This window comes from Zootoca vivipara, chromosome 5 (genome assembly GCF_963506605.1).
Source record: "Zootoca vivipara chromosome 5, rZooViv1.1, whole genome shotgun sequence".
Taxonomy (NCBI): domain Eukaryota; kingdom Metazoa; phylum Chordata; class Lepidosauria; order Squamata; family Lacertidae; genus Zootoca; species Zootoca vivipara.
This window is the reverse complement of record NC_083280.1, coordinates 27,296,550-27,321,368: the sequence shown is the minus strand read 5'-3', so window position 1 is coordinate 27,321,368 and position 24,819 is coordinate 27,296,550. Positions and strand designations below refer to the sequence as shown.

The 24,819-nt window shown below is 40.8% G+C and overlaps 1 protein-coding gene across 1 annotated transcript in view; it reads right to left on the bottom strand.

The window, feature by feature from the left end:
* SLC9A9 (solute carrier family 9 member A9) overlaps positions 1 to 24,819 on the bottom strand; it is a 256,166-nt gene that overhangs the window by 45,719 nt on the left and 185,628 nt on the right. The window contains exons 13-14 of the mRNA XM_035132511.2: positions 19,698 to 19,746; positions 14,374 to 14,453 (exon numbers count right to left, since the gene is read on the bottom strand). Of these exons, the coding sequence (XP_034988402.2) occupies positions 14,374 to 14,453; positions 19,698 to 19,746 (129 nt within the window). The remainder of the gene's footprint in view (positions 1 to 14,373; positions 14,454 to 19,697; positions 19,747 to 24,819) is intronic.

Genomic DNA, 24,819 nt, shown 5'->3' with positions numbered 1-24,819 from the left:
AGTTGAAATGGCTGCCTTCACCATCACATATTGGTGCCCTTGTCACAGATCTAACAATATTGGTCAGAAATAGCAGCATACAGCCTGCCAACCTGTTCACTGCATTTTTCTTTCTGATGGACATGCACAATGCTGTAATTAATAGTCTCTTTTTTTGCACATGATACGTATATATAGATATAAATTGTGTTTGTGTGCTGCCTTTCCACAGTTCAAACTTGCTGAAGATGGCTTACAACGTGACAAAATACATAACTATAACATAACAAAAGTGTTGTTGTTGTTTAGTCGTTTAGTCGTGTCCGACTCTTCGTGACCCCATGGACCATAGCACGCCAGGCACTCCTGTCTTCCACTGCCTGCCGCAGTTTGGTCAAACTCATGTTCGTAGCTTCGAAAACACTGTCCAACCAAGATAAACATAAAAAAAATACAAAACCAAACTGAACCATTTGTACATAAACCACAACAAAATCTAAACCAAAGATACAAAACACCAATAGCAACAACACCCCCACAATAGTGTCGGCATCTGGGGGTCGAACAGCCAGCTGGCTATCCCCCAGCTGGATCGTCTCCTTCCAGCTGGCACGCTGGAAGATCCCTCAGCCTCTAGTGCGACCCAAGCCTGCGGATATGGGCACACTTTACTTAGCAGAGCAAAACTGCGCAACAAAAGAGACTTGAAGCATGTGAAGACATATCTATAGCGTTTCTCCGAAAATAAGACACTGTCTTATATTTATTTTCCTCAAGAAAGGCTTATTTTCGGGGGATGTCTTATTTTTTTATTACGCGTCCAGCCTCGCCTCTTCCTTGGCGCCCTCCAGAACTGCGCCTGTCACTATGTCTTATTTTCGGGGTATGGCTTCTATTGCTCAAATGCTTAGAAATCCTGCTATGGCTTATTTTATGGGTATGTCTTATTTTAGGGGAAACAGGGTAGGAACTACAGATTTATTAATCATAAATCAGAACAAAGAAACATGTTGTCGCTCTCCTTGCCATCTCTTCCGAGAGAGAGTGAAAAGCAAAAGCAAAACAACCCAACGGAAGTTCCGCTTACTTCAGCAAACAGTGCTGGAATGTAAACAGACATGTGACATGTAACAATCCCATGTCTGTAACTAAAGGTGGAATGGAAATTTCCAACAAATAGAACTCCTTAAGCAATACTCCAGCCCAAAAGTCTGTTCAGCAGCCTTAGCTTTTGTAGCTGGAGTCAGTCCTAGTCATGCCAGGTGGAACTGTCACACCAAATTGAGTATAATATTTTCAGAGGTATACAAATTGGTGCAGCTTGGAACTGTTACACCATATTGTGTGGCAATATCTTCTGGGCCATCCAAATCAGTACACTTTGGAATAGTTTGGTCTACCATCTTGATTCAAAAGGGGTGTCTGACAGTATCTAAATACATATGAAAACCCACTTCTCCAACTTAAGATCCCTCACGCTAAGTTGGGTGATATCTTCCTTCAAGGGTGTGCAGATGCCTAGAGCAGTGTTTCTCAACCTTGTGCCTCCAGATGTTTTGGGACTACAACTCCCACCATCCCTAGCTAGCAAGAATGATGGGAGTTGTAGTCCCAAAACATCTGGAGGCACAAGGTTGGGAAACACTGGCCTAGAGAACAGACCGACCAACCTTTTTACACAATATGATAGTCTAAGATTTTTAATTAAATAGGCCCAATATACAGTCATTTGTCCAGCATAATATTTTATGCATTTAAAGCTCTTAGGTGCCTGCAGTACATGAAAAGCACTTAATGAGCCCTTGCATTATTGCATATTTCATTATAATGTAATTCTATATTAGGTATTCCATTTATGCACAGTCCAAAAATAGTTCATACTCTCTAGCAAATGCAAATTTCCATAGAGAAGCCACAAGGAATTTTTAAAGCTTAACTGTTTGTGACACAGCGACACTATTCTGCATCACTGATGAAGAAGCTGCTACTGTAAAACAGAAATGCTACAAAACATGCTTCTGAGCTGGATAACAAGTGAACTAAAAGAGACCAATGGAAGTGCAGGATATTACACAACAACCCTTAACATGAATGCATTGCAAGAAAGGCGGGACTGTCCCTGCTTCTCTCAATCAGGTTTGTCTCCAGTTAAACTCACTTTGTCCCTTGCTTGTTATATGTCTTGCTCTGTGTGTGCCTCTGCATGGGGTGACTGCTTGGTGGTGCGGAGGCAGGGCTTCATCTCCCAGTGGTGCTCCCATGAGATATTATGGGTGGCAGGTGCTGAGGTCTTCAAAAGGTCTTTGCCATGAGGGTCCAGAGCCATTTTGCCCTGCAGGTTACCCACCCTTGGGGTTAGAGCCTCGCTGGGCTACTTGGGTAGGATTCCTGCCCTCCCAAAGGATTCCTGCCCTCCCAACCTCAACTGGCCTTGGGGTTCCACTTTCTCTCAGTGACATGTTGTTTTTAATGTTAGGTGATCTCACAATGTTGTCACAACCTCACGCAGAAATGTCATTGGGCAGGACCAACATAGTAAAGGAGGCCCCCTATAAGGGGAAGATTGGATCAAAACATGTCCTAGGCTGGGGTATGGTGCCTGCCAGCCTATCTGGCATCTATTCCCCTGGGTGCCCAGTGGGATTCCAAATCCTTGGCTTGCACCATGCCAAGATTCAACACACTGGCTGATATCCATGGTGCAGGGTTGGGTTGTTGCCTGATTTCTCCTAACACTGGTGTCCAGTCTGAGTTTCTTCCACCACACATTCATGATCCACAAATATGTGCCTGCCTGGGTATTAAGCTGATCTAAATTTCTCCTGTAAACTCCAAGTTTTTAACTATCACTGTTCTGGAATAAAGCACCCTATTCAAACGATGGATGGATCCTGAAAACCACATCCTTTACTTTCTGACATATTTAGCCGATTTGGGGGAAACGTTTGGTGACCATGTGAACACCTGATTATCTAGTCACTCACAGTTGCTGGGAAATTTGGAAACAGGACACTCTTGCGATTCATCCAACAGCTACTGAATCCCAAACGAACCCATGTTTCATATAATTCAACTGCCTGCAAGAGACAGTATTCAATAAACCTGACACATGTGCTAGGCTAGTCTTATGCAAAGAGAGTCCACAATCTCCCTTGGTAGCTGGTTCAATGCACTGCAGCTCTAGCTTTAAAAAGTCAGCCCAATTCTTACTCTAAATCAACCCCCCCCAATACTAAGCCATAAAAACATTCCAATAAACCATTATATTTATGCCTATTCTAGTACGTAGGTAGTTTGAAGGCAGCAACAAACTCCAGGCTTCCTCTTTTACCTTCTGCCTGAACTCTCCTGTAGCTTATAAAAACACCAAGTTCACACCCCTCCTTCCCTGATATGACCTGCTTTCTAGAGTTATGAGTGCCCATTCAGAAAACCCTCACAGCCTTTCAAAATCTTCTGGGAAATAAAGTGCTTAGAAAAACTGAACATGGTACAGTCTATTGCTCACCAAGTCTTTGGTTTGCTCTTCCCTTGATATCATGCAAAAAATGACACTGAACTGGCTTGGAAGGGCAAGCAATGGCTGGAACAATGGCTAAACCAAAATGCTTTCTTGTGTTGACTAGCAAGATTAATAAAAGATAGCAAAAGAGGTTGCTTTCCGATTCTTTCATTAGGGGCAATGAATGTAGAAATGGAATAATAGACACTGTGGAAGGTAGGACTTGAAGCAATGGCTTCAAGTTACAAGAAAGGAGTTTCCGACACACAGACATTCAACAAGAAGTCTGCTTTTCAGAATTCTCTCCATTATTCTGCAGTGGCCATAATTTCGTTCACCTCACAATAGCCCTGCAACAATATTAGGTCTGTGGGGGCATAGTTGTGGTTGTTGTTTAGTCGTTTAGCCGTGTCCGACTGTTTGTGACCCCATGGACTAGAGCACGCCAGGCACTCCTGTCTTCCATTGCCTCCAACAGTATGGTCAAACTCATGTTCGTAGCTTCGAGAACACTGTCCAACCATCTTGTCCTCTGACGTCCCCTTCTCCTTGTGGGCCCTCAATCTTTCCCAACATCAGGGTCTTTTCCAGGGAGTCTTCTCTTCTCATGAGGTGGACAAAGTATTGGAGCCTCAGCTTCAGGATCTGTCCTCCCAGTGAGCACTCAGGGCTGATTTCCTTCAGAATGGATAGGTTTGATCTTCTTGGAGTACCTGGGACTTTCAAGAGTCTCCTCCAGCACCATAATTCAAAAGCATCAATTCTTCGGCGATCAGCCTTCTTTATGGTCCAGCTCTCACTTCCATACATCACTACTGGGAGAACCATAGCTTTAACTATATGGACCTTGGTTGGCAAGGTGATGTCTCTGCTTTTTAAGATGCGGTCTAGGTTTGTCATAGCTTTTCTCCCAAGAAGCAGGTGTCTTTTAATTTTGTGGCTGCAGTGATCATGGAGCCCAGGGGGGCATAGTAGGAAGATGCAAAATGGTGGCTGGGTTGCCAAAGGAGTTGTTGCTACCAACGCTTACAGCAGCAGCAAAAACCAAAAACCCTTAGGGAAAGGGGTGGGGAGAGAACTGTGCTACTGCCACTGCAAAGGAGAACCTGGCAGACCAGAAGTGTGACGGAAGCACCAACAGGGTGGCTACGTCTGATTGGTGGAGACATAAAGCCATGGCTGATGGCTCAGGAGAGAGACTACATGGGAAAGCAGACACACAAGACAGCAAAAGAAGGGGCAAGTGAAAAAGAATGGAAGTGACGAGAGGAGTCCTGAGCTTGCACACATGACATGAGTTTGCCCTGAGTGAGAGATTCACCAGTTTTCTCTGAGAAACGATAGAAACTGGTGCTTTGAAGACATTTGTGACCCTCAATGTAAGAAAAAACAGTGGTTGCAAGAAAAACCGCTCATGGCCATTTTTTTCTGGAAATTTTTGAGAGGCCATTTGTGCATAAAATATATCTACCGTCCATCCACTGTCTATTTGTGTTAGAATATTGAAGAGCAGAGGGGAAAAAATTCCAGCAATCTAATTATCCAAAAGGGTAATATTATATTTTTTGAAAGATCAGCTTGCACCTTGACAACACTTAGAAAAATAATTTAGGGAACACTTTTGTCATTCCCAGCACGTGTTCATTTCTTTTTTTTTCCATATTTGCATGAAAGACCAAAAGGCTCCGGAGTAGTTCTCTGTTCTGCTGCATAAATAATACATACTTTAAACTCATTTATACAGATTAGTTTTCCCTTTCAGGAAGGTACAACACTAACTGCTGCCCACACACTGTATAGGCCAGAAGAGCTTCTCTAATATTTTATTTAATTAAGAGCTGCCATGGAAATTGGAAAGAGGAGAAACAAGTTAAATGACAGCGGCACCCTCAGGATGGGGTAGCGTCATCTATGAAGCTATCATAAATTTGATAAAATTCACAATGTGGTGCCTGTTTATACATTTATTATTTGACAGGCAAGGCTGCAATGGACATACCAATGGATGACTTTGCATTTAACTCATCAGAGCTATGATGACCTCACTGCCTTTGCTACATTTGAACATATTTCCTATAAATGTTAGTTTCACATGGGTATCTATTTCGACATCCAGATGGCTCACATCGGCTAGTATTTAAAATTTAAGATGGCTATACTGATGTCTTTTGCATCCTTCACATGAGCTATTTGAATTTTTTTGTTGGGTTTTGTTCCCCTTTTACTTTTCTTTATTCGTTTTTCATTTTCTTGTTCCTTTCTTTAAGTTGATATTTTTTAAAAATAAACACAAAACTTTATTTGGTGGGAGTGGGAAAGCGGGATTGTTCTGAAAGAGCAGCAAGTCAACATTAATTGTGCAACCTTGATTTGCCGGTATGTGATTGAATCCCACCTGAAAATACTGATTATCTTGAAATGCCCAAAGTGTCAGACTGAGAGGCAAATCATTGTTGTACTTTGACATTCTCAGTTATTCTCAATAAGCCTAGGTTCATTTCGCATGTGGCTTCTAGGGGAATCCCGCTGTAATTTACACAAATAATGAGGTCCTTATTAGGACGTGTTAGCAATTTCCTGCCTAGGTAGGCTTTTAATTAGCAGCGTTGTATGGAAATTGTTTCTTTTCTATCAATAGGTGTGGCACTAGAAAAGCAAAGAGTTCTGCGCATTATGAGAAAATGACGTAAAAAGGAAACAGTTTAAGATAAGCAGGTAAAGGAAGAATCTATTTAAAATACTTTAGACACAACAAAAGGCAAGGTTTTGCATATTCAGTGTTGTAAGTGAAATAATAAGATACCTGAAAGAAAATTCTGAAGGATGGTTTATTAAGCTGGTGCTCTGAGCTTTCAATACTGTTATATCATATTTAACTCTCTTGGGTGCTGTTAAGTATTGTCAGCCAACAAACCATAATTTCATGCTTGAGTGGACTAATTCAAGTCTACGCTTCTTCCTTTGTAAATACAACAGTATTATACCAGGATAGTCGACAGAGAAACAAAATAAAGCAAGCAAGCTTTTGATGTAAAAAAAATTCTTCTTTTGGAAAGCAATAAACTATGTTGTTAAATGGATAACTTAATTGGACTTAGACCTTCTTCCAAGACCTTAAATGCATTTATTTTCATTTGTACTCAGAGCCATTTCATGTGCACTGTGTAATTATTGTAATTTTAAAGACATTATTCATTCATCACCTAGAGCATGTGGGAGTTTTGTATACTACTTCTTTTTAATTTTTGTGCTAGGCATTATTTTATCTCCTATTTAGTTTGAAGCTGTTCAATTCGTTTGGTTTATTTGTATTGTTTTATACAAATGTACATACATTTTCATATTTATTTATTTATTGATATGCTTTATTTTCAATATTATAATTTATAAATATTATTATAAATAATGATACTATCTATTTATAAATGCTACATTTATATATGTATAGCTACACATATGTATACGCACAATTTTATAGAAAAGTGGCAAAGAAATAAATGATGATTCAAACATTTGTTCTTCAGAATACAGATTATTTTTTTCAAGATATGTGGATAACTTTGGCATTTTTTTTGGCTATTCACAGTGCGGAAGCAGAAACTGCCTTTGGAAATTGGAGAAAGGAAGGAGATATTTAGGAGAAACTTATGGGATTGCAGAGCGGAAGTCGTGCATTTGGTTTCCCCCTATCTTTTCTTTTTTCATTATTTATTTCTGTTTTATTATTGAGTGTATTAAGTAGTTTTTTTCTTTTTCTTTTTACTGTTAGTGCCATAGCTGCCAAGTTTTCGCTTTTCTCGCGAGGAAGCCTATTCAGCATAAGGGAAAATCCCTGTAAAAAAGGGATAACTTGGCAGCTATGGTTAGTGCTGATATTATACTATTAATTGTTGGCTATTGGCATATATTTGAGCCTACCCTTTCAGAATCCTTTTTAGTGTTGAAAGAACTAATTCCCCCCTTTCTCTCCAGTAGGTTCTGGAAGTTCAGCAAGGAGGGCATTTGTCTGGCCTCAACTGCAAGGGAGTTCCGTAAAATAAGGCCCACACAATACTGAACACATGGCTGGTGGTGGTTCCAAGCCATGGAGAGCTGTTAACAGTGACTCCCTTGAAGACCTCCATACCTGGGCAGGGATACTGTATGGATTAGGTAATGCTTGACCCAAGTTGTTAAGGCCCATGTGAATTAATACAAAAACCTTGAACCTGGTCTGGTAGCTCATGAACAGCCAGTCCAAGTTTTTGAAGACCAGAGATACATTCTAGTGATAGTCTGCCCCCACCAGCTACAAAATTTTGCACCAGTTGCAGCCTCTGAGGCCCAAGAGTAGCTCCACGTAGAGCACATTACAGTAATCGAGCCTTGAGGTTACCAATGCATGACTTGTCATGGCCAGACCACCCCTGCCTGAAAAGGGCTGTAGTTGATGTACTAGCCATAGCTGCTAAAAAGCACTCCTGCATTGCTGGGGAAACCCAGCCAGTAGGCGGGGTATAAATAATTTATTAATTATTATTATTGTTGTTGTTGTTGTACTTGAACAGTTCTGTAATATTATTTTGCTCAAGAAAATAGAAGTTTCTGACTGTATTTTTGGTAAAAGTTAATGTAACTTTTCCGCAGGGCCAGAATTTCTTTGTGTGTGAAAGTGTATTCATCCTAACATAGTTCATATCGTCAGGAAGTAATAATGAAGGCTCATTTGTCCTTTCTCACCTGTGCTGTGCCTTCAATGCCTATTCTTTGCTTGGAGTGTAGAGTTTATTTAGAATCCTATAGTTTTCTCCATGTGAACCTTTACTTACTACTTCAAAGGCTGAGGCACGCATGGTGCTATGAAATCTTTAAAGGAGAAAGATCATGAAATGTCACTGTGGGGCCTCTGGGATGAGCAAAGCAAAAGCCTTCTCTTAGACAACATTCGCTTTAGGAGGAGCTTAATTTTGATGCTATTTCATATAGTCTTAAAAGGGAAGACATTAGAGACAGAAGAATCCTATTAGATTCTTGATCTGTTCAAGTAATTGTCTACTGCTGTATAAAATCTACATTTAAATGCATAAATCCCTGTTTCCCTTGGAATATTTTAACACAATTTATCCCACTAGCCCAGCTGAAAGATTTCCTTGCAATTAAATTTGAATGTTGACTTTTAAAATTACTTTCCCTTCTTCTTAGGTATTTCACTCTGTAGCGTTCCAGTGATTTCTCTCTTCCTATTGTCATCCCCACATTTCTATAGACGTGGTTTTTAATTTGGAACAGTGGGCTATATTCCAGACATACAGAAGCCAGAGGTTCACACACACACACACACACACACACACACACACACACACTTTCTCTTGATCCTTAATCCAGGCAATTAATTGGCATTTTCACAGTTCAAGGACACATTCCAGCTAGTCTCTAAACACTTGAGGATGGTATGCAGGCATGCCAGTGAGCAGGCCCTGCTACACCCCCCCCCAAAGCAGGGAACTGATCCATTTCCCAGACTTCCTGAGGAGCCCAAGGATGCATTGGCAACCCTCCCCTCCAGGACTCTAGCCAAATGTCTGTGGGCAGAAAAGTGCTGTTGCTGTACCATCCGAGCCCAGCAATTAAAAAGGAATGTGAATTCAGTGGGGTAATGCTACCAGCTGATAGCTATCTTCTACTACTCCAAGGTCTTGTTCCTGGAGTCGAAGAGCGCATACGTGAAATTAAGATACTTTTTTTTGCCCCAACATGCATCACTTTACATGATTTTACACTGAATTTCATTTGCAACTTTACTACCCATTCACTTAGTTTGAAATGGTCCCTTGGGAGCTCGTTTTGTTGCAATGACCGTGAACAATTTGGTACCATCAGCAAACATTGCCACTTCATGGCTACCTCCTAACTATTGATGGTTTATGAGTTAAAAAGCACAGGTCCCAATACCAATAGTTGGGGCACTCAACTTTCTACCCCTCTCCATTCAGACAACTGTCCATTTATTTCTGCTCTTTGCTTCCTGCAGCTTAACCAATTTCTGATCCACAAAAGGACCTCTCTTCTTATTCCTCGACTGCTAAGATTACTCAGGAGTCTTTGATGAGGTATTTTGCTGAGAGCTTTTTGAAAGTCCAAATGCACTATGTCAACCAAATGATTTCTATCTATATGCCTGTTGAGGCTCTCAAAGAAATCTAGGTTCATGAGACAGGACTTGCCCTTGCAGAGGCCATGCTGGCTCGGCTTGGTTATTTCAACTTTAACAATACTTTCCACCCGTTTTCTGGGGACAGACGTTCAGCTAATGCACACTGGATTTAAATTAGTTTTCCAGAATATATTTTAGAGAGCAGCAACTGGTCGCCCTGAATAAAAAGTGCTCTCTTAAATAGTGCCATTTCCCCTCTCTCCAACCCCAAATTGAAGCATCTGTGGCAATGGGAGTTGAAAGCAGGCTATTCTGAAGGCTGAAGCATGTGCCGTTGCATGACCCCATTTCTTTGTCATAAGGCCTTGCAGCATATTGAGCAAAATTATGCTTAGACAGCTTCTTGATGTCCTTGACGTCTCATAATTCTGCCCATTTCATTTCTTTCCGCAGTCTTACAAATGTGCACTTCATGTGGCTTAGTCACATTTCAATTGCCTTTGTTCAACATTTGTGTTATTGCTGTTACATTGGTCTGTACCTGCATGCATGTCCTATTCCCCATGAGGCCATTTTTCCATTCAAGGCAGAATAATATTACTATCAGCTGCAAAGTCTGTAAAGTGGTTTTAAAGTGGACCTTACTTCAAAGCTGCTGAGACTGAAATTAGAGGAGCCATCATTTCCCACTCCTGAATTTGTTGATAAACCATCTTCTGCCTCTTTCGAAGGAGTTGTCCATAGGATGACAGTGACAGCCTGTGATAAAGGGCAGATTCAGCTCAAGATCATAAGAAGAAATTCCTTTTGATTGTCAGCTCTTCCTCCACTGGAATGCAAGAGCTTTGCTTTTGGTGAGCAAAGTAAAGGATTTCTCTCTCTCTCTCCCGCAAGCTACAGTGCAAAACATATCTTCTGTAGATAGTGCTTATGCTTCCCCCCATTCAAAGACCAAGAAGTCATGCCACCTAACTATTCTCTCGGATGTGGTTTCTGCTACAATATGACCCTTCCCTTCCTTGCACCATCCTCTGTACTGTTCTCATAAAGCCATGTCCTCTTCCTTCCCATTTCTGTCTCAATGACAGCATCTTTATCAGATAGCTACTGGGCTCTACCAGTCTTCCACTGGAGTTCTGCATGGTAAACAGCACATCAAATGTGACAGGCAGATGCGTATCCCTCAAACACAGTCAGGAAGATGTTCTTGGGAGCTGTATTTGTCTGTGGCTATGCTTAGTGATGCTACACTCCCTCATGTGTTTAATGTATGAAATCCCATTTGAAGCCCAGTGAAAAGATGCTACCTAAAATGTGAAAAACACTTCAGATCAGACAAATGAATGGTAGGATATTTAGCATCCCCCTCCGACTTTCATGAGAGTTGGCTGTTCTCTTAAACTACAAAAGCAGTGACATATGGCAGGCTGAAAAAGAACAACAACAAGGAAAGAATGGGAGCAATCTGATAGCAAGATCTATCAGGATGCAGAGGTTTAGGATCCAGTGGCTCTCTGGTTGAGATGAAGGTTCCTGGAGCAGCTGGGCTCCATAGGATTAATTCCTGCATCCTCATAGCAAGGTATATATGGTATGAGTGGGACCTTCAACAAAATGTTGTGTGGAGTGCTCCTGTTTAGTGTTCCAGCCAGCCATGCCCTCTTGCATGATAGTCCATCCCATTTATCCGCCCACCCAGTTTTCCACCCCCCTACAACAGTAAGTAAGTCTGCAACCTGTGACTGCTGAGTATATTCAGTACTCGTTGCACTGGTTTTTTTTCTGGGGTGGTAGTGGTTCTTTAATCTTTTTAAAAAGTTGTTTTTTGTTTGTTTGTTTTTACTTCTGCAAGTCTCAGGGTTCCTACAAGCCCGTTGATACCTTCTTCTTGTGCGTGGGTGTTGTTGTTTTGGCTACGTAAGCAACCACCCTTGTGCCTGAACATTGGAAATGGAATGATTGAAGCTCTGCCCACTGGGAGATGTCCTATAAGCTCCTAGCATTGTCTGAGTCTTCAGAGGGATAACTAATCCAGCACCTTCCCTTTCCCATCCAATAAAGGACCATACTCTCAACTGAGGTCCAGTTTTCAGTGAAGTAGAAAGTCCATGTCCGGGCAATAGCTCTTCAGTTTTCAAAAGGGGGTTCACAGGACTGAATACATCCTCCATACAGAAAACAGCACGAAGTGGTACAAGGCTAGGTTTACTGCCCAGTGAGAACTTGCCTCTGCACAGTAAAACGTAAGCAACAAAGAACGGTACTTACTGGGGAAATAGTTCACTATGTCTTGTGAAAGAGAGGGTAGCTTTATGTTGCCAAGGAAGGAATAACCACCCAAAGTCATATATAATCAATCTGCCCTGTAGGTGGGTAGGTGAACACTTTCCATACCTAAATATGGAGATCCATCAGACCCTGAGCATGAGCAATCTTACTGACTACATTGTTTGACCAACTCAATATGCTCTTGGTGATGCATGATCAATACATTACTTGATGCTTTTGAATTCTGTAGCTGAACTTGCAAAGGGAAGGACAAACAGATTGCAGAAAAAAACCCATTGAAATAATTGGTCTGTCTCTAAGGAATTAGAACATCTTTCAGAGAGAGCGATTCAGCATGTGAAAATGCCTAGATTTGTCAGACCTAGCCAGAGCAGCTTGAACTGTTCATTTCCTCCAAGGTTTGAGCATATAGCTGCCGGCAGGAATGATATGTAAAAATGCTACTTTAAAATGAAAATACATTTGTACGATAATTGCAGGGCAGCGGTTGCGGTAAGTGAGAATGCCAGAGAAAGATGACTGTTTATGACAGAAGGGAGAAATAACTTCTTAAAATGCAGAATTGCTTTCATTTCAAAAGTCGTTTCCAAATTGTTTTCAAACATAAAAGACTTTTGTTTGAAGCACAGAACACCACAAATCAACTGGTCGGTGAAAGGGCCTGTCAAAAAGGCACTACCCAGGTTTGCAGTTTAATCCAGGCATGTGACTTCCTTCTGCCCATTTTAAGCATTGCTTGGAAGAAGAAGCCAGAACACCCCCCCCCCCCGAACAACAAATTAAGCATTTATATTAGAGATTCAACTGCCCCTTCTCCAACTCTCACCCATTCCTCATTCATTCCTCTTCCAAATTTTTACTTCGTTTGACATTTGCCTAAAGTATGAACTTGCTCTTAACTCTTCCTAGACATCTAACACTTTTTCTCTTCTCCCTGTTTCCTGTTTCTCAGGCATACCCCGCTGCCTTGTCTCCTTCCCTCAGAAAATGTAGTATTTTATTTAATTACAAGAATATTGATTAACCACTAGCTCGTAAGATAATAATGCTATGTACGATAAAATCCTTCAAACACCATTAAATGAGAAAATCACACGGTACAGAACAAATGACCATCACTGAATTAAATCAATTCTTTAGAAATACTCAGGGCGGGAGGAAGGAAACGTTTTCAGCAGCTGATGAAATATCAGGATTGCAGGTGCCTGTCTGATTTAAAAGTACTAGTTCAGTTGGGCTGTGAGTCAGGATGGAGAACGGGCAGATTGGGAAACACTTTGTAACCCTTTCCTGTTAATATCTCAAAAGGTCAAAAGACTAAGCTGTCTTTTCACCTGTGGGGGGAAAAGAAGATGCTGGACTACCATGTATTTTCTGCTAGGAGGGGAAAGTACAGTGTTCTGTATGTTTTCCCTCACCAAACAAAAATGAAACTTAGAGTGGTTTGGAGTTGGAAGAGAAAGCCTTTAGCTGCTTCCATGGCCAACCTTCCTTCACATTGACTCAGGCAATTTTTAAGAAAGCAGATAGAAGTAAATAATTCCACCCAACGTATTGTTTGAGCCTCACTTCCTACCCTCACTTTCCCCTCTTTTCCCGCATCTATTGGTGTACAGTATATTGTTTATAACCTTTCAGATATCCATAGTCACAGACTTTTCTTTCTGAAGAAGAAATGGCATCAGCATGTTTCTAAAGCCTGCTCTGATGCCACATGGCATTAATTTTTAAACACCTTTCCCCTTTATACTGCAGTGCAAATTGAATTTTTAGCTGCGCCTGGAAAAAAAAAGGTAGAAGACTATATCTGAAATCTTATTTACTCACAGTTTTCATATGAGTATCTTTCCATATCATGACTTCAATAACGGATTTTCAAAGGGGAAAGTAATTATCTACTGTGGGAAGCAATAAAGGTTAGAGTTGCCTGTAAAAAAAAAAATCTGTTGAGGATTTATAGGATTTGAAGGGAGTAGACAACATGGTGCTTTCCAGATGTTGTGGGACTCCAGTTCCCATCAGTCTGTTATTCAGGTTCCCCCCCCAAAAGTCACCTTGTGGACTTTTATAGGTAAAAATTTAAAAAAGCAGGATAGTGTCACAAGTAAATAAATAACTATTTTATTCCCAAGAGTTTCAGAATTATTGTTGGCACCTGTCTGTCTCGAGAGTCAATGGAGTCATAATTTGTCATAAACACCAAATATGCCTTTATTGAGGTAAGGTGTACTAAGAATTGTTCAATGTTAGTCTCTAGAAATGTTTTAAAACAGTGTTTCTCTATCTCATGACGTTCCTTGAACTCCCTGCCACTATTTCCCCCCCCAGTAGCAACAATATGATTCAATTTCACACTCAACTTAAAAATTAAAGGAAATTCCAGTTGCCTTGCTGAATTTATCTAAATTATTTTCACCTTTAATGAAATTATTTTCCATAAATCATTAATACTAACATGATAAAAGGATACTTGTGGTCAAAACCATACCATATTCTGAAGAGCCAAGCGCTTTCTGCTTTGGTTGTGTTTCTTTCCAGGTTATTCGCAGCCTGCAATAATATATTTTTTTAAAAAAAGGTTTTTAAAAAACACCTGCAGATGTTTTACAAGCAGCAGCTAAACTAAATTAAAAATGTAAGCCATTTTAAACACATTTAATTCACCATTTATATCTTAAACTAAGCAGATTAACTATTAAGAAGGGCTCAGAAACAGGTTTTTGTTTTTTTAAAAAAACAGCAACTAAAATTGCTTACTATTATGAGACCAGCTACCACTTAGGTTGCAATCCTGACCTCACTTACCTGAGGTAAGACCCATTGAATTCAATAGGACTTACTTCTTAGTAGACATTGTTAGGCTCGTACTGTTAGTTACAAAGTATACTTATATCCCACCCCCACCATGGAATTGAATGATTCATGCTTGGAGTTTCCAGGGAGGTCTTCCATTCAGGTACTGAGCAGATCCAGATCTGCTTAACTTCACCAGTGACATTGGGAAGGGGCATGGCTCAGTGGCAGAGCATCTGCTTTGCATGCAGAAGGTCCCAGGCTCAATCCCTTGAGTCTCAAGGTAGGGCTAGGAGAAAACTCTGTCTGAAAGCCTGGAGAGCATCTGCCAGGTAGATCAGGTAACAATCAGATGTTATTGAGCTAGATGGACCAGTGGTCTGACTCTGTATAAGGCTCCTTCCTGTGTGCAGCTCCCATCAATTTCATTGGGACCTATCTGCAGGAGAATTGTCTGGAGGCTTGTGCCCAAAGTTTGGGTACTAGTAAGAATCAATAGTAGATTAACAGTGAAATCCTATCTCTTGAGTCACACCTGCCCAGAATGCAAGTGTTGGGCTGCCATATTTCAAAAAGTGAAAATCCGGACACAAAAGTTGTTGAGCTTTTAAAAAAGGAAATATACACTTACGACATGGGGATTGCCATATGTCCGAATCCCAGCTATGTCTGGGAAATTACAGACGTATGGCAATCCCAAGTGGCACAAAGGGAGCACTTTCCAAAAATGTTCTCTAGCCGTAGAGGAGAGGATGGTAAAAGCACAGAGGAATACCACACCAACCATCATGGGAACCAACCATCGTGACTAGTATCTATTGATGTTTTATTGACCTTATTGTAGTTTGTTAGCTGTATGTTTCAATGAGGAGTCTACAATCATTTAAATAATTAAATAAAGAGTCATCATTGATAGCCTTATCTTCTATGAATTTGGCTGTTCCCAAGGCCTAGGGTTGCCGTACGTCCGTATTTTCCCGGATATATCCGGAAAACTGCATTTGGAAGCAGAGTCCGGATGGGAATCGCTGAAATGTCTTGGAAAATCTGGATGTATGGCAACCTATGTGGGCAATGTTGTTTTGGGTGATTTTCCTTAAAAATATCTCAAAGATCAACAACTTTGCTCAAATATGGCAATCCTACCAATGCCAGCATAGTGAGACTACTAGATTGACCTATAAACTAAATTTAACTTCTTTTTTGTTTACCCATCTTCTCCTGCAGTGATGTAGGATTTTAATCTTTGGGTATGGATCTGTTTTTGAGCAAATTGGATCATGCACCATATTTTTCTTTGCTGCATCGGTACTCACATAGAATAACTCAGCATTTATTTTTATTAATGATTCCTTTTTTTAAAAAAAGCTGTTGAGGGACACTGTATTCTGTGATCAATAAAAACAGTATTTCTTCTCCATTGCTGCAGTGGGAATACTTTCCATTTTGCTCCTGCCAAGCTTAGATGTCATTTGGTTTCATTTCATTTCATTTTTGTTTATAGCTTACAAAAAGGTCATTGCTACGGGGATCATAATCTTCCAATAATTATGACATGTTTCCTTCCTCCTGTCCACCTTCTCCTGCCGTGTGAGAAAACCAACACTGGAATTAATTTCTTAAGATTTTATTCATTGATTTCAAATCACTCTGTTGTTTTACAAGATGACTGGGGAGCATTGTCCTATAGTGCCCCATGGAAATGTCTCTGCAGCTTTGAATGATATACTACACATACAGCTCAGTTGGTTAGAGAGTGATACTACTGATAAACGCCAAGGTTGCAGGTTTGATCCCAGTATGGAACAGATGCATAGTCCTGACTAGATGATCCTCAAGTTCCTTCCAACTCTACAATTCTGTGATTCTATACATAATCCTGAACAAAGTGGCTAGTTGTTGTTGGAGATGTCTCTTGTTCTGCACTGCATCCTCTGGCCCCCCTTCCTGTACATAGAAAGTGACTAGAATATGCACGTATTAATGAATAAAGCATTTGTTTATTCATTTAGTGTCTGTCTGCTGCCATGTGAAGTTCTCTGTATTGGAGTTCTTTGAGTTTTCCAAGAAATACTGGTCAAATGTGATTCAATACCATCTCAAATGGGACACTTTCCTGGAGGTGTGAGTGTATCATACACAGTGTCCCAAAACTTACCAATTTTGGGATGCACACCCAAAAATCCTTATTATTTTGGCTATTATATTATATTCTTGTATTATATTGACTATTATTGAAACACCCCAGACTATAGAGGGTTGTATTCAACACTACTGCTCCACACGTGTCACTGACTTTTGCTTGTGCAACAGAATGTCCTCTTCCTTTCCCATGTGAGCATCTGCAAAATCTGCTCCAGAGTTGGTGGTGGTGGTGGTGGAACGACCAGTTTTAATAGAATAAAGGAGTTTAAAATACCAAATAATCTTCATTAAGTTAGCCAGCTCTCCCCTGGGACTTGACAAGAGGCCCAAAGTGTTCTTCCAAAACACCTGAACAAAATATGTACTATAAAAAGTCTCCCCAAGGAGATCACTTACGAGCCAAATGAACGGCTCTTACAAAATATACTTGTTTATCATAAGGAAGAAATTAGATTTCAATTTTTACCTAACAGCAACAACACCAGAGGTCTATAAGAGAACATGTAGCCCTTCCTAATATGCACAGAAATTACATTTATATGAATCTGTTTGGCAATGAAATCCTCACCAGATGTCCTTCTCCATGCGCCTTACCTTTGGGCGGTAGCAGGCAGTGGGATGGTGCAGTCAGGGTGAGATTGCTCACCTGCCTTCTAAACACTGAGCATTGCTGCCAGCATTGCTGCCATTCACCTGCCTTCTAAACACTGAGCATTGCTGCCAGTTTCGGTGGAGGTGGGTAGGTTGAGGTGCAGGGCAGGTACAGCAGCAGGAGCATCAGATTGACTCTACACCTATACCTGCACCATGTCTTGCTCCCCATTCTCCTCTCTCAAGAACAAGCAGCAGTGCTTGGTGTTCAGAAGGCAGGTGAGCAGCACTGAGCCATCTGCACTGCCATCATCATTATTTTCAGAAAGCAAGCTGAATTTGTTAGTTAAGATTTGAATGGTGATTAGGATTTATTTATTTTTGCTGTGATTTCTTGCTATTTGTATTTTTATTATCAGTGCTTTAAGATTTCACGAACACTGTTGCTATTTGCAACCTTTTCTAGTTGAAGTCTTTTATGGCGGGCAGGCAGGAAATAATTCTTTCTTTTTTTAATTAACTAAATAAATGAGGAAACTTAATGATAACCTTTCCCCCGCTGGTGTACATCAAGGCTAGCTTTGTATTCTAAACATGCTTGAAACACAGCGAAGTGGCTGCATTCAATTATTCCTGAACATTATTGATGGTCTCACAATATTGCATTATGAAAGACTATTAGTGGATGAGTGGAAATAAATGAGCTACGAGTCCATCGCAGAACAAGTGATAAATGCACTGGGAAGTGACAGATCTGATGTGGCACAAAAAGTTGTGAATGCTTTGATAAGGATAATGTAATGTAAACAGCAGTGGTTGACTGGTTGGTGCAGCTAGGTTGCGTGCCTGCATTGCTGCCATTTACTAGGAGGAGGGGTGAGACAAGGGGAAGCTCAGCATGCTGTGGGCACAGTGGCAGGAGTATCAAATTGACTCCACTGCCATGGCCGCACCATACAGAGATCCCGGTACCCCTGCTCTCTGTAAGAGGCTGTGACACTCAGTGACAACCTTGCCAGCCAACCACTGCTGAGTTTAACCATGCCAATGTGAGTCCAGGGGACTGTTGTTGACTGTATAAGACAGAAGTCCCCACTTCAAGAGAAGGCTCTTGTCACCTTTTCTCTCTCAAAACTGAAAGCGATGAAGCAATAGTTTGGAAATGCCCACAACCTTACAAGGGCACTTCTAGAATCCGTGGAGTGAGGAACCTGTGACCTTTCAGATGTTGTGGGATTCCAACTCCTATCAACTTCTGTCAGCATGGCCAATGGTTATAGATGAGGACAGCTGTAGTCCAGCAACATCTGGAAGGCCATTGGTTCCCCACCCCTGCTTTAGAGACTAGCAGCATGATGATATGGTACCCATGCAAGTAGCACAATGGGCTGATACAGGGAAAAGAAAGTCTGTGCATCTTACATATCCCTATCTAGCCCTTCCTCTTAATATGACGCAAGTTATCCATGTTGCCTTGCACAGATGAAGGGGGCCAGATGAAGAAAAGGAAAAGGGGCAAACATGGTTCTGTTGGGCTCTGTGCATCTCTTCCACATGTGGGTACTGCCCACATCATAGGCTTGGATTATGTCTTAACACATTTATTGTGGCCTGGGTATTCATAGGTCTACTTCATCAGAAGCATGAAGTGGACAGTTGAGCTGGAATGGTGAAGATGGAAGAAACTGCTATGCAAAGTGAGATTCTCAGAAATTACTGAAAACGTGCTAAAAATTAGGGATTGATGCTCAACCCTGCCAGGAACTGCTCAGTTCTCAGAATAGAGTCCACAGACTCCAGAAGAGACAGATAGTATTAAAATATATTCAGACAGTTATGTTAAAATGGCAAATGCACATTTATAATATCCTGACCTAGACTTGGTCCCCGAAGTTCAGAATCTGAATAATATATAATTCCCTGATTTATTCCTGGAGATTAAACTATTTTCTGAAGTGCTTTTATTATGAAAAATGTATCAGATTACAAATGACATTCATTATACCAAAACATAAAGTCTGCTATTCTCCAACATACATTCATGTTCATTGGAAACTCCTCATCAAACTATATTTCATTTTACAGTCTGGGAGTCAACAGAATGCAAGAAGTTCATGTTGGAATATTGTGATTTTGGGGGCAAAATTGGTCATTTCCCTTGGAAGTTACACCAGAGATTTTTATTTTTATTTTTTTAAGTCTGTGAAGCACATTTGTTTGAACACAGATCCCTTTCAAATGTTTCTATTTTAGATTGCAACTTGCCTGAGTAGCAGTTTCTGTCTTCAGATCCTCATCTGGATCAACACCCACCCTGTTAAAAAAAAAAGCAAGCAAGCAAATGGTGAATGCAGGAAAACATACTAATTGTGAAGCAACTGCTTCTCTGTAAGAGACCAGATAATATGAAAACAACCTAAAACTAGCAAAATGTAGAGATAATTTTTTTCAGGAGATGTGTCCTCCCAGACACCTATAATTACATTGCAGATTACATTGCTATTGAAATGGATGTCAGTCAACAAGAGTGCAAAACAAGGGCCCAGGCATACCTAGGCTTTGGTGTTTTCTTGCTCTGATGGTCATAATATCAGGCTGCTTTATAAAGTAAATGATTCCATGAGTCTGAACGTGATTGCTTCTGGATAACATTCCTTTGGTGCATCAATGTTTTGAAGTGTTCAGTCCTCTGTACTTAGACATGCACTAAGATGTTTTGGTGCCTGAGGCAGACGGTCCAAAGGGCGTCTCCCATGTTGGTAAAAACATGTGACAATAAAGTTAAAAATTAATAAACGGTGATATACAAAAAAATCTGGTACCCGAGCTGGATAGCCTCATCTTATTAGTAGGACCAGCAACGTATTTACTAATTAATCTGTTACCCTCATGGCCACTGCTTTGATAAGGTGTGTGTGTGTGCTGGAATAAACCCTGAATGCACTAATGGACCATTTGACCCTGTAAGGCTTTTGGGTAAGGGAGCCTTGGGTACTGAGCATACCCAGTCAGACATGGTGGAACAAGGATTTATTTTTTACTTTTGCCTAGATCCTTGTTAGGCAAACTCTCCAGAAACATACTTTCAGATGGCATTATGTCACAGTGCTAGTGAATATCTCCTAGTAAGGTGGACCTGATGGGATACCTGCCAAAATCTTCCAAGTAGGCAGAATTGAACTTACACAACAACTTCACAAGCTAATTGAAAAAATCTGTGAAAGAGAAGAAATCCCAGCATACTTTAGGGATGCCAAAATTATCAGTCTTAAAAAAGGTGACAGAACTGATTGTGGAAACTATCGAGGCATCTCTCTATTAGCTGTGGCTGGCAAAATTCCTGCAAGGATCTTAGCAAACCGTCTCGTAACAATATCCAAGGTGACCCTTCCTGAATCCCAAAATGGTTTTCAGCTTTCTAGGGGGACAGTGGACATGATTTTCACCACTCAACAGCTTCAAGAAAAATGCAGAGAGCAAAACCAGCCCCTGTATATGGCGTTTATTGACCTGACTAAGGCTTTCAACACTGTAAATGGTAATGCCCTGTGGACTGTCCTTCTGAAAATTGGTTGCCCAGATAAATTTGTAAACATCATTCGGCTGCTCCATGATAATATGACAGCAACAATCGCAGATAACAACGGTTCTCAAAGTGAACCATTCACAGTGGGATCAGGTGTTAAACAGGGTTGTGTTATTGCCCCAACTCTATTCATTATTTTCATTGCCATGATCCTACACTTTGTCAAAGGGAAACTCCCTGCCGGAGTAGAAATCATATATTGAACAGATGGAAAGCTCTTCAATCTGAGCTGGCTGAAAGCAAAGAGTAAGGTTACCGTAACTTCCATCATAGAGCTTCAGTATGCTGATGACAATGTAGTGTGCACACACTCAGAGGATGACCTCCAAACCATCCTAAATAGAGGGGGGTCCAGGGGGAACACTGGGAAATGGAAAAAGAGAATTGCTTGTATGATGTAATGCAAAAAGAGATGGCAAAGGAAGAGGAGAGGGATGGGGTAACAGGTGCAGCGAGAAAGGGTGGGCAGAACCCGTGGAAGGAAGGCTGGAGGAGGATATGGGAAAAGGTGGGAGTGGGATGATTATGTAAAGATTACTTTTAACGGTTGGATATGTATGGTTTGAACTGAGTACGATAAATGGAATTCATTAAATTGTCCTGAGGATTCGGCTTCAGAAGTAGGGGGGATATGAATATAAAAATAAATATAAAAGGAAAAAAATAAAAGTAAGATAGATCATTTATGATTTAAATTATATTGCATTCCTGATAAAAAATAATAAGTTAAGAGAAGAAGTACTAGATATAAATATGATGAATTAGAATTGAATTAAGGTGAGGATTTGGAATGAATAGAAATTGAATAAATAAATATATAATTATATGTATAAGGTAGTAAAATTGGGATTATGTACATGGATATATGATGTATGAAAATAAAGTGAAAACTGCTGTAAGGATAATCAATAGGGAACCCAGAGGGGAAGGGAACGGGGGAAGTCTAAAGATTTATGGTAAGGGTTAGAATCAAGAGACTTTTCTTTTTTGTGTGTATTTTTCTTTTTTCCTTTTCTTTTTATATTTTTCTTTTTTGTTCTGTTATGCCATTTCTTTCTTTTTTGTTATTAATGGAAAATGAATAAAAATTACTTTTTTTTAAAAAAAGTACGGACTTCCGGAACCAATTACACTCATACCTCAGGTTAAGTACGCTTCAGGTTGAATACTCCATGGACCCGTCTGGAATAGATTAATCCACTTTCCATTACTTTCAATGGGAAAGTTTGCTTCAGGTTAAGTACGCTTCAGTTTAAGTACTCCACGGACCGCCTGGAACGGATTAATCCACTTTCCATTGCTTTCAATGGGAAAGTTTGCTTCAGGTTAAGTACGCTTCAGCTTAAGTACGGACTTCCGGAACCAATTGTGTTTGTAAACCGAGGTACCACTGTATATCACATGAGCATCAAATAATATGCCTGAATCTATCACTGGTTTATGGGGCTGGAAAAAGACACATTCTTGTTCCCCATTCTTGTTCTGTGCTCTTATTCCAGTGTTGGCCTCAGTGGATTTCTTTGCTTCTCTTTTGTGGGTTGAAGGGACAGCTATGATTTGAAATATCAGAATAAAGAAAGATGTGGTGAAAGTAGGAACAGATTGTGCAGCACAGATATCATGACTGGATGCCCCCTAATTTCTGACAAGCTGCCCTTTTTGAGCTGGTCTAGTGAGCTAATGTACAGTGCACTGATGCAGGGGAAATGTATTCTTCGACCAAATGTTTCATTAAGACCACTTTGCAGTTTGCTTAGCATTTTATCTCTCTATGCATTAACCCCCTTTCAATTATAACAAATCACAACTGCATTTTTAAAATTCCATTTATACTTTTTGTAGGAATCATTTGATCCATTAAAAAGATTATTTCTGTAATGTTTAGACAATTTATAACCCACTTTTCAATTTATTTAGTTTCTTAGGGTGAAAACAAACAAACTTAAACTAAAATCAGGGCCAGCCCTACGGCCAGGCTGGGTGGCGCAGGGTGCCAGGGCGCTGCTGCGTGGTGGGCGGGCGTAGCGCGCAGCGCGGCTGCGCACTAAGCCCGCCTGCCACGCAGCAGTGCCTGGCAGCCACGCTGCGCGCTGAGTCCGCCCACCCGCTGTGCTGGAAAACGGGGCGGGAGGGGGCGCCAGGGATGCTTAAGACGGCCCTGACTAAAATTGAACACAGTTATTATAAAATACAATTATTATGAAATAACTATGACCAATTGAATCAATCAATCAAAAGGAACTAGTAGATGGGATGAAACATACTGTGTAAAATCAAATTGACGGACATATATATATATATATATATAAAATACCAGTCTACAAATAAAGGTCTCAGCAGCTCACTTAAGACAGACATGCTTCCAGATATGGCAGATCTCAGCAGGTAAAGTGTTCCACGGGTACAGACAGGACTAACAATCAAAAACTTACTCTAATATTAGAGAAGGATGTCACCTGCAGTAGTATCAGAGCTCATTGAAAGGGAAGGTACTTAATTGAGACGGGGTTCTGTCTCTTCGGTATATCTCAGACCAAGACTGTATAGCACCTGTGTCTCTCCTGAGTTGTTGAACTACACCATCCCATCATACTGGCTGGGACTGTTGGGAGCAATGTATGAATGGCCACAGGTTCCCCATCCCTGCTGCACAGAGCTCTGAAGTTAAGAAGTACGATAGTATCTTGAGTTCACCCCAGACAGAGGCGCTGACTTGGGCCCCAGACTGTGGGTGCTCAGTGGCGCATACAATGTGATGTAACATGTCACATCATATTGTATAGCTTGGCTTCTGCTGCTCGGCTCTCTGACACTGCAGTGGGGCCAGTGCCTTTACCTCCATCATGGGGTCTCTGTTGGGGCCCACTGCAGCCACAGATGCACCCTGGAAGCACAGTCACAGAACCCTTGATGGAGGCAGAGGCCCCGGCCCAGTTGTCGCCATGGCACTAGACAGTGAGAGATGGGCAGCAGTGGCAGAGGCCAGGCACCCACAGTGAAAATTTTGTGGGTGCCCACCAGTGACCCCAGAACTCAGCAGTGGTTTGCAACATGGGTGTTATACATTCCCAGAGAAAACAAGAAACTGTTTGCATCACAGCCATAACACTTCAAGACGTGTGCTCAGAATGTTCATTTTATAACTCAATTTTCCGTTTCAAACTTTAGTTATAACACAAAATCTACATACTGGTTCAGCAAGAAGCATAACGATAGAAGTTCCTTAGGTATTATAATCCATTCTTTCAGTTACTAAGGAAGTTCCAGAAATAGTTATCCTATTGATTGTTTTAGATTCCATATCAGCTTGGATCTTTTGAAGTGCATAATGAATGTGGACAGTTTATCCATGGAGAAGTGTCTACTGTTTCACTCACAGTTATTTCAGTGCGGCTTAGAGATGGAAAACATTTGGCCCTCATACTGCATGTACACCCTAAGGCGGTGCTTTTGTGTAATGAATCTTCAAAAACAGCACATTTCTATCCATCACACTTGCCAAGAGAAACTTTAAGAGGTAATCATTGTGTGTCCTAAGGGCTCAGAAGTCAAAAAGCACATCTAAAGAAGCCTACATTTGTAATATTTTGAAGGGCTGAATCAAAGTTTTGAAGGCAGTAACAGCAAAGGAATGATAGGGTAGTCACAAGATCATGTGCCTCTGATGAGAGTCAGTTCATCTGCCTGACCATTTGGCTTTGGGGGACATGGTGAAGAGCCTGGCTATTTTTGACTTGCCTATCATAAGCACAGCCAGCACAGGAAGCTTTTCTAAAGGGGCTTCAGTAATGACATTCTGTC